The 13,870-nt window shown below is 37.6% G+C and overlaps 1 protein-coding gene across 3 annotated transcripts in view; it reads left to right on the top strand.

Annotated features, from left to right (window-relative positions):
- LOC124883773 (cGMP-dependent 3',5'-cyclic phosphodiesterase) overlaps positions 1-13,870 on the top strand; it is a 259,776-nt gene that overhangs the window by 221,254 nt on the left and 24,652 nt on the right. For all 3 annotated transcript variants that reach the window (XM_047391094.1, XM_047391095.1, XM_047391096.1), the window contains exons 11-16: positions 5,797-5,871; positions 7,250-7,291; positions 8,015-8,083; positions 8,174-8,304; positions 12,562-12,673; positions 13,750-13,789. In XM_047391094.1, the coding sequence (XP_047247050.1) occupies positions 5,797-5,871; positions 7,250-7,291; positions 8,015-8,083; positions 8,174-8,304; positions 12,562-12,673; positions 13,750-13,789 (469 nt within the window). The remainder of the gene's footprint in view (positions 1-5,796; positions 5,872-7,249; positions 7,292-8,014; positions 8,084-8,173; positions 8,305-12,561; positions 12,674-13,749; positions 13,790-13,870) is intronic.

Here is a 13,870-nt window from a genome sequence, read left to right as displayed (position 1 = left end):
TCATCCTGTAGTTCTGTCACAGAAAATACAGAAAATACAAGAAATACAATTCAAATGTATGAAGTTATTCACAGTTGGGGAAATATGAGAGAAACATGGGCAAAACCAGTGAGGAGGGTGATTTGAAGGTTATCCTGCACAAATTCTCAGTATATTACAGTGCAGGATTGCTTTATGACTATATATAGCAAAGGTTGTTCTTCATATGTGTAATGTTTAGTTTTGTGCTCAGAGGAGGAAACAGATTATTATGGACGTCAAAAAACAAAAACATCTAAAAATCCTTAATTGGGATTATTTCTGCAAAACCCATTTATCTTAAGCCTAAGCAATGGATACATATGTGTTTTCTGTTGCTGTGTTTCCATCCAAACCTAAAAACGGTTATAAATTTACACTCTGTTATAGTCCATTATCACTAACCAATCACTGTTTTTGGTAGGGAAATATATTTCTGCCTGGCAAATTATTTACTAGTAGGTGTATAAGAGTAATAGAAAAACAGGAGGCCCAACAGTCATGACATGCATGCTTCTGATTCTGTGTAATTAAATCATTAAGTTAAAACTGTGTTCAAAATATCAAAAGTGAGGAGCTCAATCAGTGAGGTACATTCTGTGACAAAACAGGACTCAAATAAAGCCCCCCACCACAGATGATTTAAAATGCAAACCAAAGAACAGGAAGATGAGCAAGCAAACAGACATGGCAAAGATTCAACTAATGATCAGCTTCTGTGTGATCAAAGAAGGCCTGCAGCTACCTGCTAGTACTGTAACAATAAGACGGCAATGTGAAGCCAAGCTTGCAAGAAGTCCCCGAAAGGTCCTGGTGTTGGGGAAAAAAAAAACAAAAAGAAATCCCATGCCTTAAACATGTTACAATTTGCAAAATAATACATTGACCAACCTAAAGAGAAATGCCAGAACATACTGGATTGATGAAGCAGGACTGTTCTTTTGGGGTCTACATATTTTTTCAGATGAACCCCAAACACTGAATTCAAGCCACGGTACACTATGAAGCTGTCATAGTTTGGTTTCTTGTTGGACCAAAATGCAGGGAATAACTCCTGAGGCTCGAGGTTTTCAGTTAAGATTAGTCTTTATTATCCATGGAAGGACACTGACAGGGTAGCTAACACACGAGATCGCACATACACATAAGATAAGGAACCAGCGGGGAACAACGGAAACAAACGGGCTTAAATACAAAAACTGAACAGCAGTGGGAACCAATGACAAACGTGACAAGACAATCAGGGGAACACACAGAACAGGTGTGGGCTTGGGGTGCAGGGAGACAAAATACTAGACCAGGTAATTCAACAAAAACACAAGCTTAAGAACTCAAAACACAAGCAGGTATGACAGAAGCATAGTAGCTCAGGCATTATGCCATGAGGATTATTCTCATACTATGGTGTCAAGTTTATTTATCGTGTATCAGGGATCATGAATTAGCTTAAGCGTAATATATAGTAAATATACAGTAAATATTTGTCAGAAAACAAAACAGGCTACAAAATTTTATTGTTCTTCATATTTTGTGTCGGTATAGAAAGTGCAGTATTCACAATGCATTCAGTTGTTTAGAAATGAAAAAGTTTTCCAAGAATTTTAAACTCTTCTTAAAAACACTACCGTAGTGGGACACTTAAGGTGGTTTCAAAGACATGAACTATTTTCATTGTTTATTCATCAATGAAGCAGATTAAAGTCTTGAATAAACTAAAATTGTGAGAGAAAGCTCCTCTGTTGGGTAAACCTATTTTATGGTCTTTAGAGCTAGCTCACTAAAGGCGTTTTAGAGCGTCCTGCACATTTATGGGTGCCGCCAGTATAAATGTGTAAAAATCCTTAAAATCAGTCAATCTTTTGTTGCAGTTGAATTATCTCACTCTGAAAAATATTGAAAATTCCTGCTTTTAATTCAAGCATGTTGAAAAGAAAACTTCCGAGATAATAAATAATAGTTTTCTTATTAATTTGTGTTACCATGAACAATTTCATTAAAATAAATGTGTACGCAGCTGCTTTTTTGGTATTGATCAACTTTTAGTAATGAATATATGATGGATGTTACACAGAGGCCTGTTTCTCTTAGCTTCTCTTCAGCATGGGCAAGAAAAGAAAATATGCAGTTCAGGTGAGGCAGATGTGTGTCGATCTTCATGAGTCACAAAATGGTGGCAAGAAGAAATCTATTTGCCCAACAGTGCCCATATCTACATTCAGAGCAATTATTTGAATGTTTAAAACAGCTGTGACAGAAAAAGATCGTGGAGGATCCAGGTTTATTTTGCCAACACAAACAATGAGGAGTAAGGTAAAAAGGGCAGAAAAATCTCCAAGATCACTGCTAGAAGACTTCAAAATGTTTTTCAGTCTGAGATCATGCTACTGCATTAAAATATGAATTTATAATAAAGTATTTATGGCATTGTTATACCAATACGTGAAGGGCTCTGTATGAACATTTTCAGTTCAGCCTCCTTTTGCATATTTTGGACCAGCTGGAGGCCCTAGAGATAGATATTTTGCAACCTAAAATAAATAACAACAAGTATCCCTTAAAATAACTAAAACAAAGTCCTTTCGCCTCTTCCTAAAACAGGAGGGTTATAATAATGTGCAGCTGAACACAGGTAGTCCTAGATCCTTGTTTTGCACGTGAATTAAATATGAAATATCCAAGTAAAATAAGAGCTGTGTTACTGAGGGTAAAAGAAACGCCATTAAGAGTGTTGCTAAATGATTAGACAGCGTGTTTCTAGCGGTGCAGTTATGCTGCCTTACTGGTTTCAATGGGCTACACAGATAATTATTTGTTGAGTAGAATCTGCATATAAATGAAAAGGTATGACTCACTAATATTATGAATACATTATGCATGAGTAGTTACAGCATCCTATTATATGGTAATAAATACACAAAAAAATACATAAGTGTGGAAAATGTAGCCTTTTTTAACATCCACTGTCTCTGTTTTTTTCTAAATGAACTCTGTGTTTATTCTATATTTATGGTTAATCTTACAAAGACTCATGCAAAGAAAAAAACCCTGAAATTTATTGCTTCTTGCAAGCTGTCAGTTGAGATAATGAATATGCATTGTTTGTTAAACAATTTCTGTAACATTAGAGGTGATTTATCCACTTCATAGCTTAAGTCAAACCCACCACCCTGCACCTGTGCTTCTTTGGGACCGACTGAGTGGTACTGAACTGCTATCAGTGCCAGATCAGCCTGCATGTACTAAATCTCCCCCCTATGCCTCTAAACCTACATTTCTAGATTTTGTGTAATGGACTAGACTTGAGGGGGTGAGAATGTGCATCGCTGCTAAAATGTATTTCACATAAAACATGATTCATTTGGCCTGTTTATTACTGTAAAAAAGGGTGAGGGGGGCAGGACATTGTTGTTACTGAAGAATCATCAGTTTTGTGCTGAAAGCTTGAGTAGTTCTTATGGGATTAACAGCATTTTCTTTTTTTAATAAAAAGGAAGTGGCGGGGTTTATTATTGTGTGTGGGCGCAGTGGAATGCTGTCTGTGTGTGCGCATATTCCAGCTGAATGTGCATGTATATGTGTGCTTCCCAGGGGCTCATGTTTGTGACTTGGGGGTGAGCTTGTTGGCAGTAGATGTTGTTTATTCCTGTCTTGGTTGTTCTCCATCCAGATATGTGGATTTCAGAGAAGAATGATGTGTGTGTGTGTGTGTGTGTGTGTGTGTGTGTGTGTGTGTGTGTGTGTGTAGACATGCGCTTCTGCTCACAGTGTACATCAGTCTATGAATGTGAATACAACATTATTTGGATCTCTGCAGGTAGACTAAAAGCATCAGAATGACTGAGGGCATACATAGCACTTAATTTATACAATAGCTTCATTTGAGCACTTTTTCAATTCATTCGGGAATTTTATGTGCCCAAATTGAAAGTAGACTGCTGAAACTACAGCAGAATTATGTTGTTTTCATTTTTTTAATGTTTAGATGAGATGATCACTTCTTAAAAGCTGATTTTCAAAGAATAACGGTTGTTATGTTTAACATATCATGTGTGGTTTTATCTAGTCATGTACAGTGCCTGCCAAAAATATTTATACATTTTGAAATATTTTTAACTCTTTTTCACATGCACACAATGTAGTGCATAAATGTGAAGTAGAAAGAAAATGACTTGTGGTTTTTAAAGGTTTTAACAAAAAATCTGAAAAATGTGCATTTGAATTCAGCCCTTTTTCCTCTGATACTCCTGGATAAAATCCAGTGTAACCACTTGCTTCAGAAGCAGTAAGTAAAATCCTCCATTGTCTCATTTATTCTCAGTATAAATTCAGCTGTTCTGTGAAGGCCTCCAAAGTTTGTCAGAAAATATTGGTGAACAAACAGCATCATGAAGACTATGACCTGACTGGTCACAGTGGACCAGTCAGGGAGAAAGTTGTGGAGAAGTTTAAAGCAGGATTAGGTTATAATGTCTGTTGGAGCACTGTTCTTTCCATCATCTCAAAATGGAAAGAGTGTGGCACAGCTGCAAACCTTCTAAGACATGGCTGTCCATCCAAACAGACATGAGAAACATTCAGCAGCAGCTAAGAAGCTCAAAGCAACTCTGGTGGAGCTGCAGAGATACAAAGCTCAGGTGGGAGAGTCTCTGACCAGCTCCCCTGCTATGTACAAAACGCTATGTGTTGTGGGAAACAAACACTGCAGATCCCCCTGAATACACCATCACTAACATAGTGGCGGCAGCATCATGCTAAGGGTAGGGGAGGTTCACCTTCCAGCAGCAAAACAACACTAAACATACTACAGGAGCTACAGTGGAATGGTTTAGAATAAAGAACATCTATATGTCAGAATGGCCCAGTCAAAGTTCATACGAATGAAGAAATATTGAAAAGCCATATATCTCTCCACCAATATGAGCTACAGTGTTTCAGGTTGTAACGTGACAAAATGTAAAAAAAGGTTCAAAGACTATGAATACTTTTGCAACACACTGTACATATTGTGTAGTATAAGGCCGTTCATAGTTGGTATGAATTGTGATACTTAACCAGTTTTCAAAAGTCTTGAACCGCTCTTATTTTTTAAATATTTAGCTTTAAAAGAGGCAGACATTGTTATAATCATTTCTTGTGAAGTCCTTGTACTTGATGGTGACAGCATGTTGTGCAGTGAGTGTGCCAAGTGCATGCTGGGAAACAAACGTGTTTGTTTTGGCCTGATAAAATGACAGATTTCAAAGTCACATCTTTAAGAAACACAAAAATCTAGCATAGACCTTATAGCTGCGTGAGTATAAATCAAAGATAGTCGCAGACGGGAAATAAGTAAAAAACAGCTGAAGTTTGAGATACATTCAAAAAGCCTGAAGAACTATTGATCAGAACCACTTGAAAAGATTGCAAGAAAGTGTGACTGCTTGGAGGCAAAATAAACAGAAATAAAGAATAAAGACTTATCCACTTGGGGCACACATTCTGAGTACTCCTCCCATGTGTTTCTGTTTTTATCTTTTTGTTATTTTCTTAATTATTTTTTGACAATTACATTTGGTATCATCAAAACTTCAAATTGTTTCATTGGTGCGACAAAGCAGTAAAAGATTACATCAGAAAATTGCCACAGCGGAGCTCCAGGTACTTTCATTGCTCACTGAATTCTAATCAGTTCTGCACCCCAAATAATGATGGCTGGAGAGATCTGGCTGAATTTGGTTATGCTGTATTTTGTTATTGTGTGCGCGTCGGCACTGATGTTGTGTTTGTGTTCCTGTGCAGCTGCAGCAGCAGACGAAGTCTCAGTGTTGCTGTTTGCTGCTGGTGTCTGAGGATAACCACCAGCTGTTCTGCCAGGTAAACACACACAGACAGCTGAAAACAAATGATTACATACGCAGCATAAAAGACACCCAACCATTTGTTTCTGACTGTAAATCACACTAAACTTTTTAGGTCATTAATGATTATCAAAATTATTGCTATTTGTTAAATGCCATAATTATGCGATTTTTTTTTTAGCACCTCTCAAATTCAGATGTTTGCACAGATTTCCTTGGTGTTTTGTAAAGTTTCTGCCTAAACTTTATGACTTGGGTCAAGTATTTCCAGTCTCCTTCCACAAGGTCACCTTGCTTGCACCTTTTTAGCTCTGCCCATACATTTTCTACTGGACTGAGATCAGGTATTTTGTGATGGCTCCTTTCAACCCTTGACTTGTTGCCCTTTGGTCGCTTTGTAATTAATCTGGCAATATGATTATTTTCATTGCCTATTTGTAAGACCCAGTTCCGCTAACTTCCTGGCTGATGCATTGAAATGTGCTTCATTTGATTTTCACATGTTTTTTACTTGTGATTTCAACTATTTTCTAAAGTACCAGTTCTTTGTGAAGCAAAATAAAAAATAAAAAAACATGACACTGCAACTCCCATGCTTCAAAGTTGTGATGGTCTTTACAGGCTTGCAAGCTTCCTCTTTTAGCCATTAAATGTAATGATGATTATTACTGTAATAAGAATATGTCTCCAAAAAATTTATCTTTTCCTTAAGTCCATTTGCAAAGTGTAATCTGGCTTTTTATGTTGCTTTTGGAGTAATGGCTTTTCCCTTACTGGTCTTTTAGTCCATTTCATTAGATGACTTTTTTCACTGTGGATATTGACACTTTTCATAAGTTCTTTATTTTATCTGGGGTTCTTAAACAAACTTTGTACTAAAAACATGTTCCTCTTTGGGAAACAGAACCCGTCTCCTTCCTAAACCTTTTGATGGCTGGACATTTCCATTGTGTTTCAAGAGATCAACATGGCACTCTAAGGCAACTGGAAATTGTGCCCAAGGACGAACCAGACTCATGGAGGTTCACAGTCCTTTCCTTGACATCTTGGCTGATTTCTTTTCATTTTTCCATGATATCAATAAAGGAAGCAATTTGTTTGATTGGTTGCTTTAAAACATGTCCACAGGTGTGTCTCCATTTAATTAAAATGTTGTGAATTAACCAATCAGAAGCTTCCAAAACCATGAGGTGATCATCTATAATCTGAGTGTCGTTAAAAAGCTGAATTTAAAAAATGCAATAAAGAATTTCAGAAAAATCCTCCCTATTGTCATTTAGCCGAAAGTACTTTAACTGTATTTGTATTTCTGTGTATATGAAGCAATGATTCAACACTAAATTCAACAGTAAAATTTAAATAACTTTGTAACCTTTGACCTCTGTTACACTTAGGTAGTTGGAGACAAAGTCCTGGAGGAGGAAATCAGCTTTCCGGTGAGACAAAAAGAAAATAGATTTATTTTCTTCCATTTGTTCATCTTTAATATTCCCTAAGGGATCATTTGCTTATTAATTATTCACCAGTTTGTTTAATCAACCTAGTTCAGGCATTCCTGAATCAATCATTCAATCTCCTTTTTATTCAGTAGACCTACTCATCTCCTGCTTTACTGAACAGAGGTATTTAGGGATGTTTGTTGCTAATAATAATACGCTTACTTGAAATACAAATGCTGTAATCCATCACATGTTTTTGACAGACACAAAAGAACGATGCTCCCACATGCAAAGGCTTTTAATCCTCTGTAGGGGGTTGTAATTAAGAAATTTGTGCAGGAGAATAAATGGCTTCCTTTGAGCCGCTCCAGGTCTGCTGTCCATGCTTATGCTGCAGCTGTAGCATTACTAACAGGCTCTTTATTAAAGGGAGAATAGATAGTGTCCCTCCAGGCCGAATGATGTGTGAAATCTTCATGATAGCTGGGATCGAGACCTACGAAGACACATAAAAAAAAAAAAAGCCTTACATATACAATTTGTGCTGTTTATTAACAGAAGCAATGAGCTTCACTGATAATAAAACAGCCTTCATTTATTATTTTTTTGTCCTAAAAACTTCTAAAGGAAAGCTTTCTTCATGCCTTTTGTCATCATTGTGGTGTTTTTCTCCTTCTCCTTTGGTTGCTTTACCCTTATCTTTTTCTCTCAACTGTTCAGCTGATGTTTGGACGCTTTGGTCAAGTTGTGGAGAAAAAGAAGTCTATTTCCCTCCAGGACATCAGTGCTGTAAGATTCTATCAGTTCTGTCTATTGATCCATCAGACTATTCCTCTGTCTGCCTGTCTGATATTATCTTTATGCTCCTCTTCCTCTCAGGAAGAGCGCAGGCAGCTGTCCAGCATGCTGGGCTGCGAGATCTCCTCCATGCTTTGTGTCCCTGTCGTCAGCAGGGCCACCGGTCATGTGGTGGCGCTAGCGTGTGCCTTTAACAAGCAGGGTGGACAGAGGTAAGAGATTAGAAGTTTTTCATACTGTCTGTGTGTACCTTTTAAGTTCAGTATTTAGATATATTGTATCCCCACCCTACATGCCTTCACGCTGAAATGCATGGTTCTCAGTCTGCCCTTTGAGTCTGCTGACTCTTGGGAGATGCATAGATTTATGCAACAATAATTTTAAGACGAGGTCTAATTATATGGGTCAATTCGCCTACATTTGTTGAGTTTGCAGACCATTCGACATCTCATTTGCAGCTGGATAGTCACAAACAAATAAAGTGAAGGACCCAGCGGCCGTTTTCTAAAATTACACATTAATATTAAACCATTAGGGCACTTTTGAGCAGGAGGAAGAACCCAATGCAAAGTAAAAAATCACCCAGAACAAGTTATCTGCACCCAAACTGAGTTTTCTATTGCTTTCTTGGCTGTTTCGTCAGTGAGGAATGGGTGCCCGTCCTGTTGTGTGAGTGTCATTCACAGCTCCACTGTATCTAAATATGCCAAGCATGAAGAAAGGCCAATAATTAATTCCAAATCAAGGGTTTTAATGATTCATTATATATGCAACTTGAATTAGTCTTGTGAAAGAATGTCAGCTTTCAATTTAGTGATTAATATGTCCCTGATGTCTGAAATGCCCAAGGAGAAACCCAGGCCCATGTTGTCATCGCTTTCCACTGGAAGATTGGAAAATGAAAGCTCTGAATAAGATATAAGCTTTCATTCCTCTTAAACATATTATTCCTTTTCAAGTTACAAATTAAGCTAATTGGCAACAAGGATAAAGATGTGTACATTGAAGCACCAACTGTCTTGACAAGCTGTAAATATTCAGAAATGACTCAATTTAATGAGCTTCTGATTGCTTACATTAGATGTAAATTATTGAAATGTTTAATTAGTTAATTAGAGTAGAAAGTGTTTTATTATTTCTTCAGTGATATCATATAACGATACAATTTGCTCAAAATAGCCAGTTTGTGATTTAATTCATTACGTTTCATCAGACATGAGTTGTTTTCGACTTGCTCTGAATCTGATGCTTGTTGAATACTAATTTTCAATAGTTCAGTAATAGCTTCTTTTGTTAAAAAAGTATCCAAGTGCTTTAAACATCTCTTCTGCCTATCTTTCATATTTTATCAAATAAAAACCGCAAATTTCAATTTTTACTAACATTTTATGATAATCTGACACAAAGCAGTTTATAATTGTAAACCGAATGGGAAAGTGTGCCTAAAGACTGAAATTTGAAGTGTGGCGTTTTGTGTTCAGCATCCCCAAGTCAATACCACCTTGGTAGAACCACCTTTTTGTTGAACGTATAGCTGCAAGTCTTTTGGAACTCACCTCTAACTGTGTTGTACATCTACAGACTGAAAACGTTCCCCATTCTTCACCAAATTGCTCAGTCAGAATGGAGAGCGTCTTTAAATCCGTTTTTAAGTCACGCCACATGTTCTTAATTGGATTTATATTGGAAATTAGACTGGGCCAATCTAACTCATCCACATGCTGTGGTCTAAAGCAATAAACTCCAGCTCTGGCTGTATATTTACGATTGTCCTGATGGAATGTGAACCTCCTCCCTGGTTTTAAGTGTTCGGCTGTCTCTGACAGGTTTTCTTCCAAGAACCCCTGACCGTCTACCTTGTTTCTGCTCAAGATAAGCAACCCGACACCATGGCGATGCAAGCACCATGGTTTATCATTTGGTGTAGGTGTTCAGGTTGATTAGGTATGTTAGTTTTCAACCATGTTTTGCCTGAGAATGGCATGTTCCTAGGGACAAACAGTTTTAGTCTCCACCACACAATATTTTGCATTTAGGCCATAGGTGTCAAACTTGAAGTCCTTGATGGCTGGTGTCCTGCAACTTTTAGATGTGTCCCTGGTCCACCATATCTGGATCAAAAGACTGAACTGGACACGAGGACTGGAGTCCCCCTCTTCTTTGAAGGCCAGATTTGTAGCCTGCATGACTAATGATTGTCCTACCTGAGCTAGGAAAGTTCTGAGTTAAGGTACACTTTCTGAGTACCTTGTTTTTGTACTAGATTTCTAGAAAGTCACTCTCTAAAGCTGCCAGCTAAATAATCCTCAAAAGCTACTAGGCTTTCATTTAAATCACAGGAAAAACCTCAGCAGGTTGCTGATTGCACTTGGTCAATACTGCTATAATTCATTCCTAAGCCCTCTTCCCAAAACAAGCAGAGCTTTGCCTCATATTTCACTTAAAAGGAATCCGTGAAAATTATGCAGATTGTTGGTCCAGGCCATCTTTGAAAGCTGTGAAATGTTCACCGTCTGTGAGCACTCTGAAAGAATATCCAGACTTAAATTGCACCCTCGACTGAATACTGCTGTACTTTAAAACTCATGACTACTCATCCTCCTTCTATATGTGTGAGCAGATGGCTGTGATGATGAGGATGAGGATGATGGCGGTGTGATGATCTGAAGTCAGGTCATGAGTCTAACAGCAGCGGGTGGCTTGGCTGCCTGGTTTGGCAGCAGCGGGTTCTGGCATGTCTTCTGTGTGTGCTTGTCTCTGTGCACTGCCAGGAGCAATGCCGTTATCTCCTGAATACAGAAATCGGTGAAAAAGCTCTCTGGCTTTTTCTTTATCACTCTGGTTGTGTTTGTTAAAGGATGCAGAGGAGTTGATCGGTATATTGCTTTTATTTTATTTTTTTTACATATGCATGCACTCTTATGAGATGGATGAGAAGGGATCATGCCTGATCATTTCACTCCGTAGTGGCTGGCAGCTCATTACCATAGTGATAGCTTCAGGATTAGGGTTGCCACCGAGCAAATAATACTGTAAGTCTGGTATTTGCTCTGAACACAGTGAAACACATGAACTCTTCTGTCATTATATAGATTACATGTGCAGAGTTTGTTTGTGTGCAAAGTAAAATATGGCCTCACAGGTTCCCAACCGCACAGCATTGCATCATTAGTAGGTTCATAACTCACTTTTTGCAACAAGAAATGTCCACAAACTAGTTTTTCAGAGGCAACAGAAACGTGCTTGTGTAAATAAAAATAAAAAAGATTTTGTTAGATCAACCTCATTGCGAGGAATGCGATCAATGCAGAGTAGTTTTTATTCTTCATAAATAAGTCGTTAGCTCTGTTTGGAAACCCCAACTGCTACTTGTTAGGCTTGTTTCTAAGACATAGAAGAATTTCAAAATGTCTTTCTCTGCATTTGGGCAGCCAAGTCCACTGCAGTTACAAAACACTATTTCATAACCAAAATGTTCTATTTGTTATATATTATGTGCCTCTTTCGCTGTCTGTATATAATTTCAGGATTTTCGAAACAGACTCCCACTGGCTACTGTTCCAGCCGTAGGGATGGAGACTAGACTGTGTCATGACTGCAAATAACTAGCTGTTACCACAGAAAATGATCCTCCAGTCTCAGATTTGCTCTGTGTAACTCTCCTGGGTGTCAGTCACAGAAGTTTACCAGATGCAAGCATTTGTCTCCATTGTCAGGATTCCTGTGTGTCTGACCTGGGACCAGGAAAAACCCTCGAGCCCATTATAGGTTCCTAGCATCAACATAATAACGTGCCACTGCTCTCTATAGGAAACTATGGATAACTGCAGTCAGTTACAGTAATCACTGAGGTCATGGTTTTGCTGTTTAAAGCCCACAGAAACTGCAGGAAACTGGTTCTGTTATTCTTGTCTGCTATATAAAGCTTCTCACTGACTTTAATCTTAACCTTTATTCTTAAGTAATGCACGGATTGCTGTTAAATCAATAGATTGAAGCAGATATAGTCACATATTTTATTATACGTATTTATTAGCTATCATGTAAGTATTTATTTGCTTTTTGGACCTTTTTATTTCATAACAATACTTGATTTGTCATGCAGAAATTCTTGCTTCTTCTATAAGATCTTAAAGAAAAACAGAAGAGGTACAAAACGAACATGTATTTCTGTAAAAGGTGAGGAGCAACCCTGAACTGCACAAAACAGGAAACAACAACAATGAATTTGGTGGATTAGAAGAATGTATAACATAATAAATATTTAAAAGTAGAGAAAACTCTCTAAGCACAAATTGTTGTTGTTCCAGTTAGGTTTTAAAACTAGTGATGGATAATGTTCCTTACAATGTTTTAAAGCCATGGATGATTTAAGAAAAAGTAAGCTTTAGAGATAAAATGATTAATACATAAAGAGAAGATTAAGTATTGTATAAACTTCACCATTTAACTGTGTTTGTGTTCTGCAGACATGCGGAGGCAGATGAGCATGTCATCCAGCACTGTTTCTGCTATACTTCAACAGTCCTCACTTCAACTCTGGCCTTTCAGAAAGAACAGAAACTAAAAGTGGAATGCCAGGTACCACACATGCGCCCACCCACACTCACATGCCCCTACCCACATTCACATACCCCCACACACACTAACATACCCCCACCCACACTCATCTACCCCTACACGCATTGTTTAAAGTGTGTAATGATAATGCAACAAGTATATTTAATGAATTTCTTAAAGAATTGGGTGTGCAAGTTTACATTTATTTTTGGTATTCTCTAATCCAATCTAAATATTGCAATATATACATACACTAATGATAATTCTTTCTAGATATTTGGTCACTACACTTATTAGAAATAATAAAGTTGAATTAAAGAGGTTGGTTTCATGGAACAGACCCTTCTTTTTAGCAAGATCACAAATGTTTAGAAGCGCTGAGGTCTGGTTGACTCCAGAAGCTTAGTTTTAACCTTATTTTTCGATTTCAAAACCAGTTATCTTGTTTGTTGGACATCATTGTTCTGATTTGAGGTGAAAGGGGGGTGTAGGGTTGTAAAACAGAACCCCAGCATGACTGTACAGCCACAGCTCTTGACAGTCGGTATGGTGTTCTAGTTTGAAAGCTTCACTTTGACATCTCCGAACATTCTTCCTGTCATTATGGCCATCTTTGACTTGTCTGATAGTAAAACGTGTCACCAGAAGGTATTTGACTGCCACAAATTTCAGTCAAATTTGAAGTTGTTAAATTTTTCTAACCCATTTTCTTACATCAAATGGTGACAGTTTGGATCAGATGGATGACACTTGGTCACATTTGGGTATTCCAACTGGAAAATGATCACATTACATCAAAACAGGTTTTGAAAAGATTTGAGCCTGTATGTATAATTTTGATCATGGAAAATCCTCCATGAATTCAAACTTGTGCACCCAATGCTTTTTTTTAAATTTAAGTTTGAGTTGCATTTTCTATTATCAGTCCATCCTAAAGAAAAACAATTCAAATGATTTTATAAAATCCCACAATTAAGATGACATTCAAATGGCAATGAGGGTATGTACACTTCTGACCAAGACTACAATGGATACTGCACCTGAGACTAAAGATGTCTTTTGATGAGCTTTTTATTGTCCTCTATTTCCCTTCATAGGCACTTCTGCAAGTGGCCAAGAATCTCTTCACACACTTGGGTACGTCTCTTTCCCCGTCTGTCTGTCTGAATGTCCAAAGAACAGACACTGTTGGATGATTTGCTTTACTGGCAGATATTT

Source organism: Girardinichthys multiradiatus, chromosome 18 (assembly GCF_021462225.1).
Source record: "Girardinichthys multiradiatus isolate DD_20200921_A chromosome 18, DD_fGirMul_XY1, whole genome shotgun sequence".
NCBI lineage: Eukaryota > Metazoa > Chordata > Actinopteri > Cyprinodontiformes > Goodeidae > Girardinichthys > Girardinichthys multiradiatus.
Note: the sequence above shows the minus strand (reverse complement) of the source record. Positions and strands in the feature narration are given on the sequence as shown.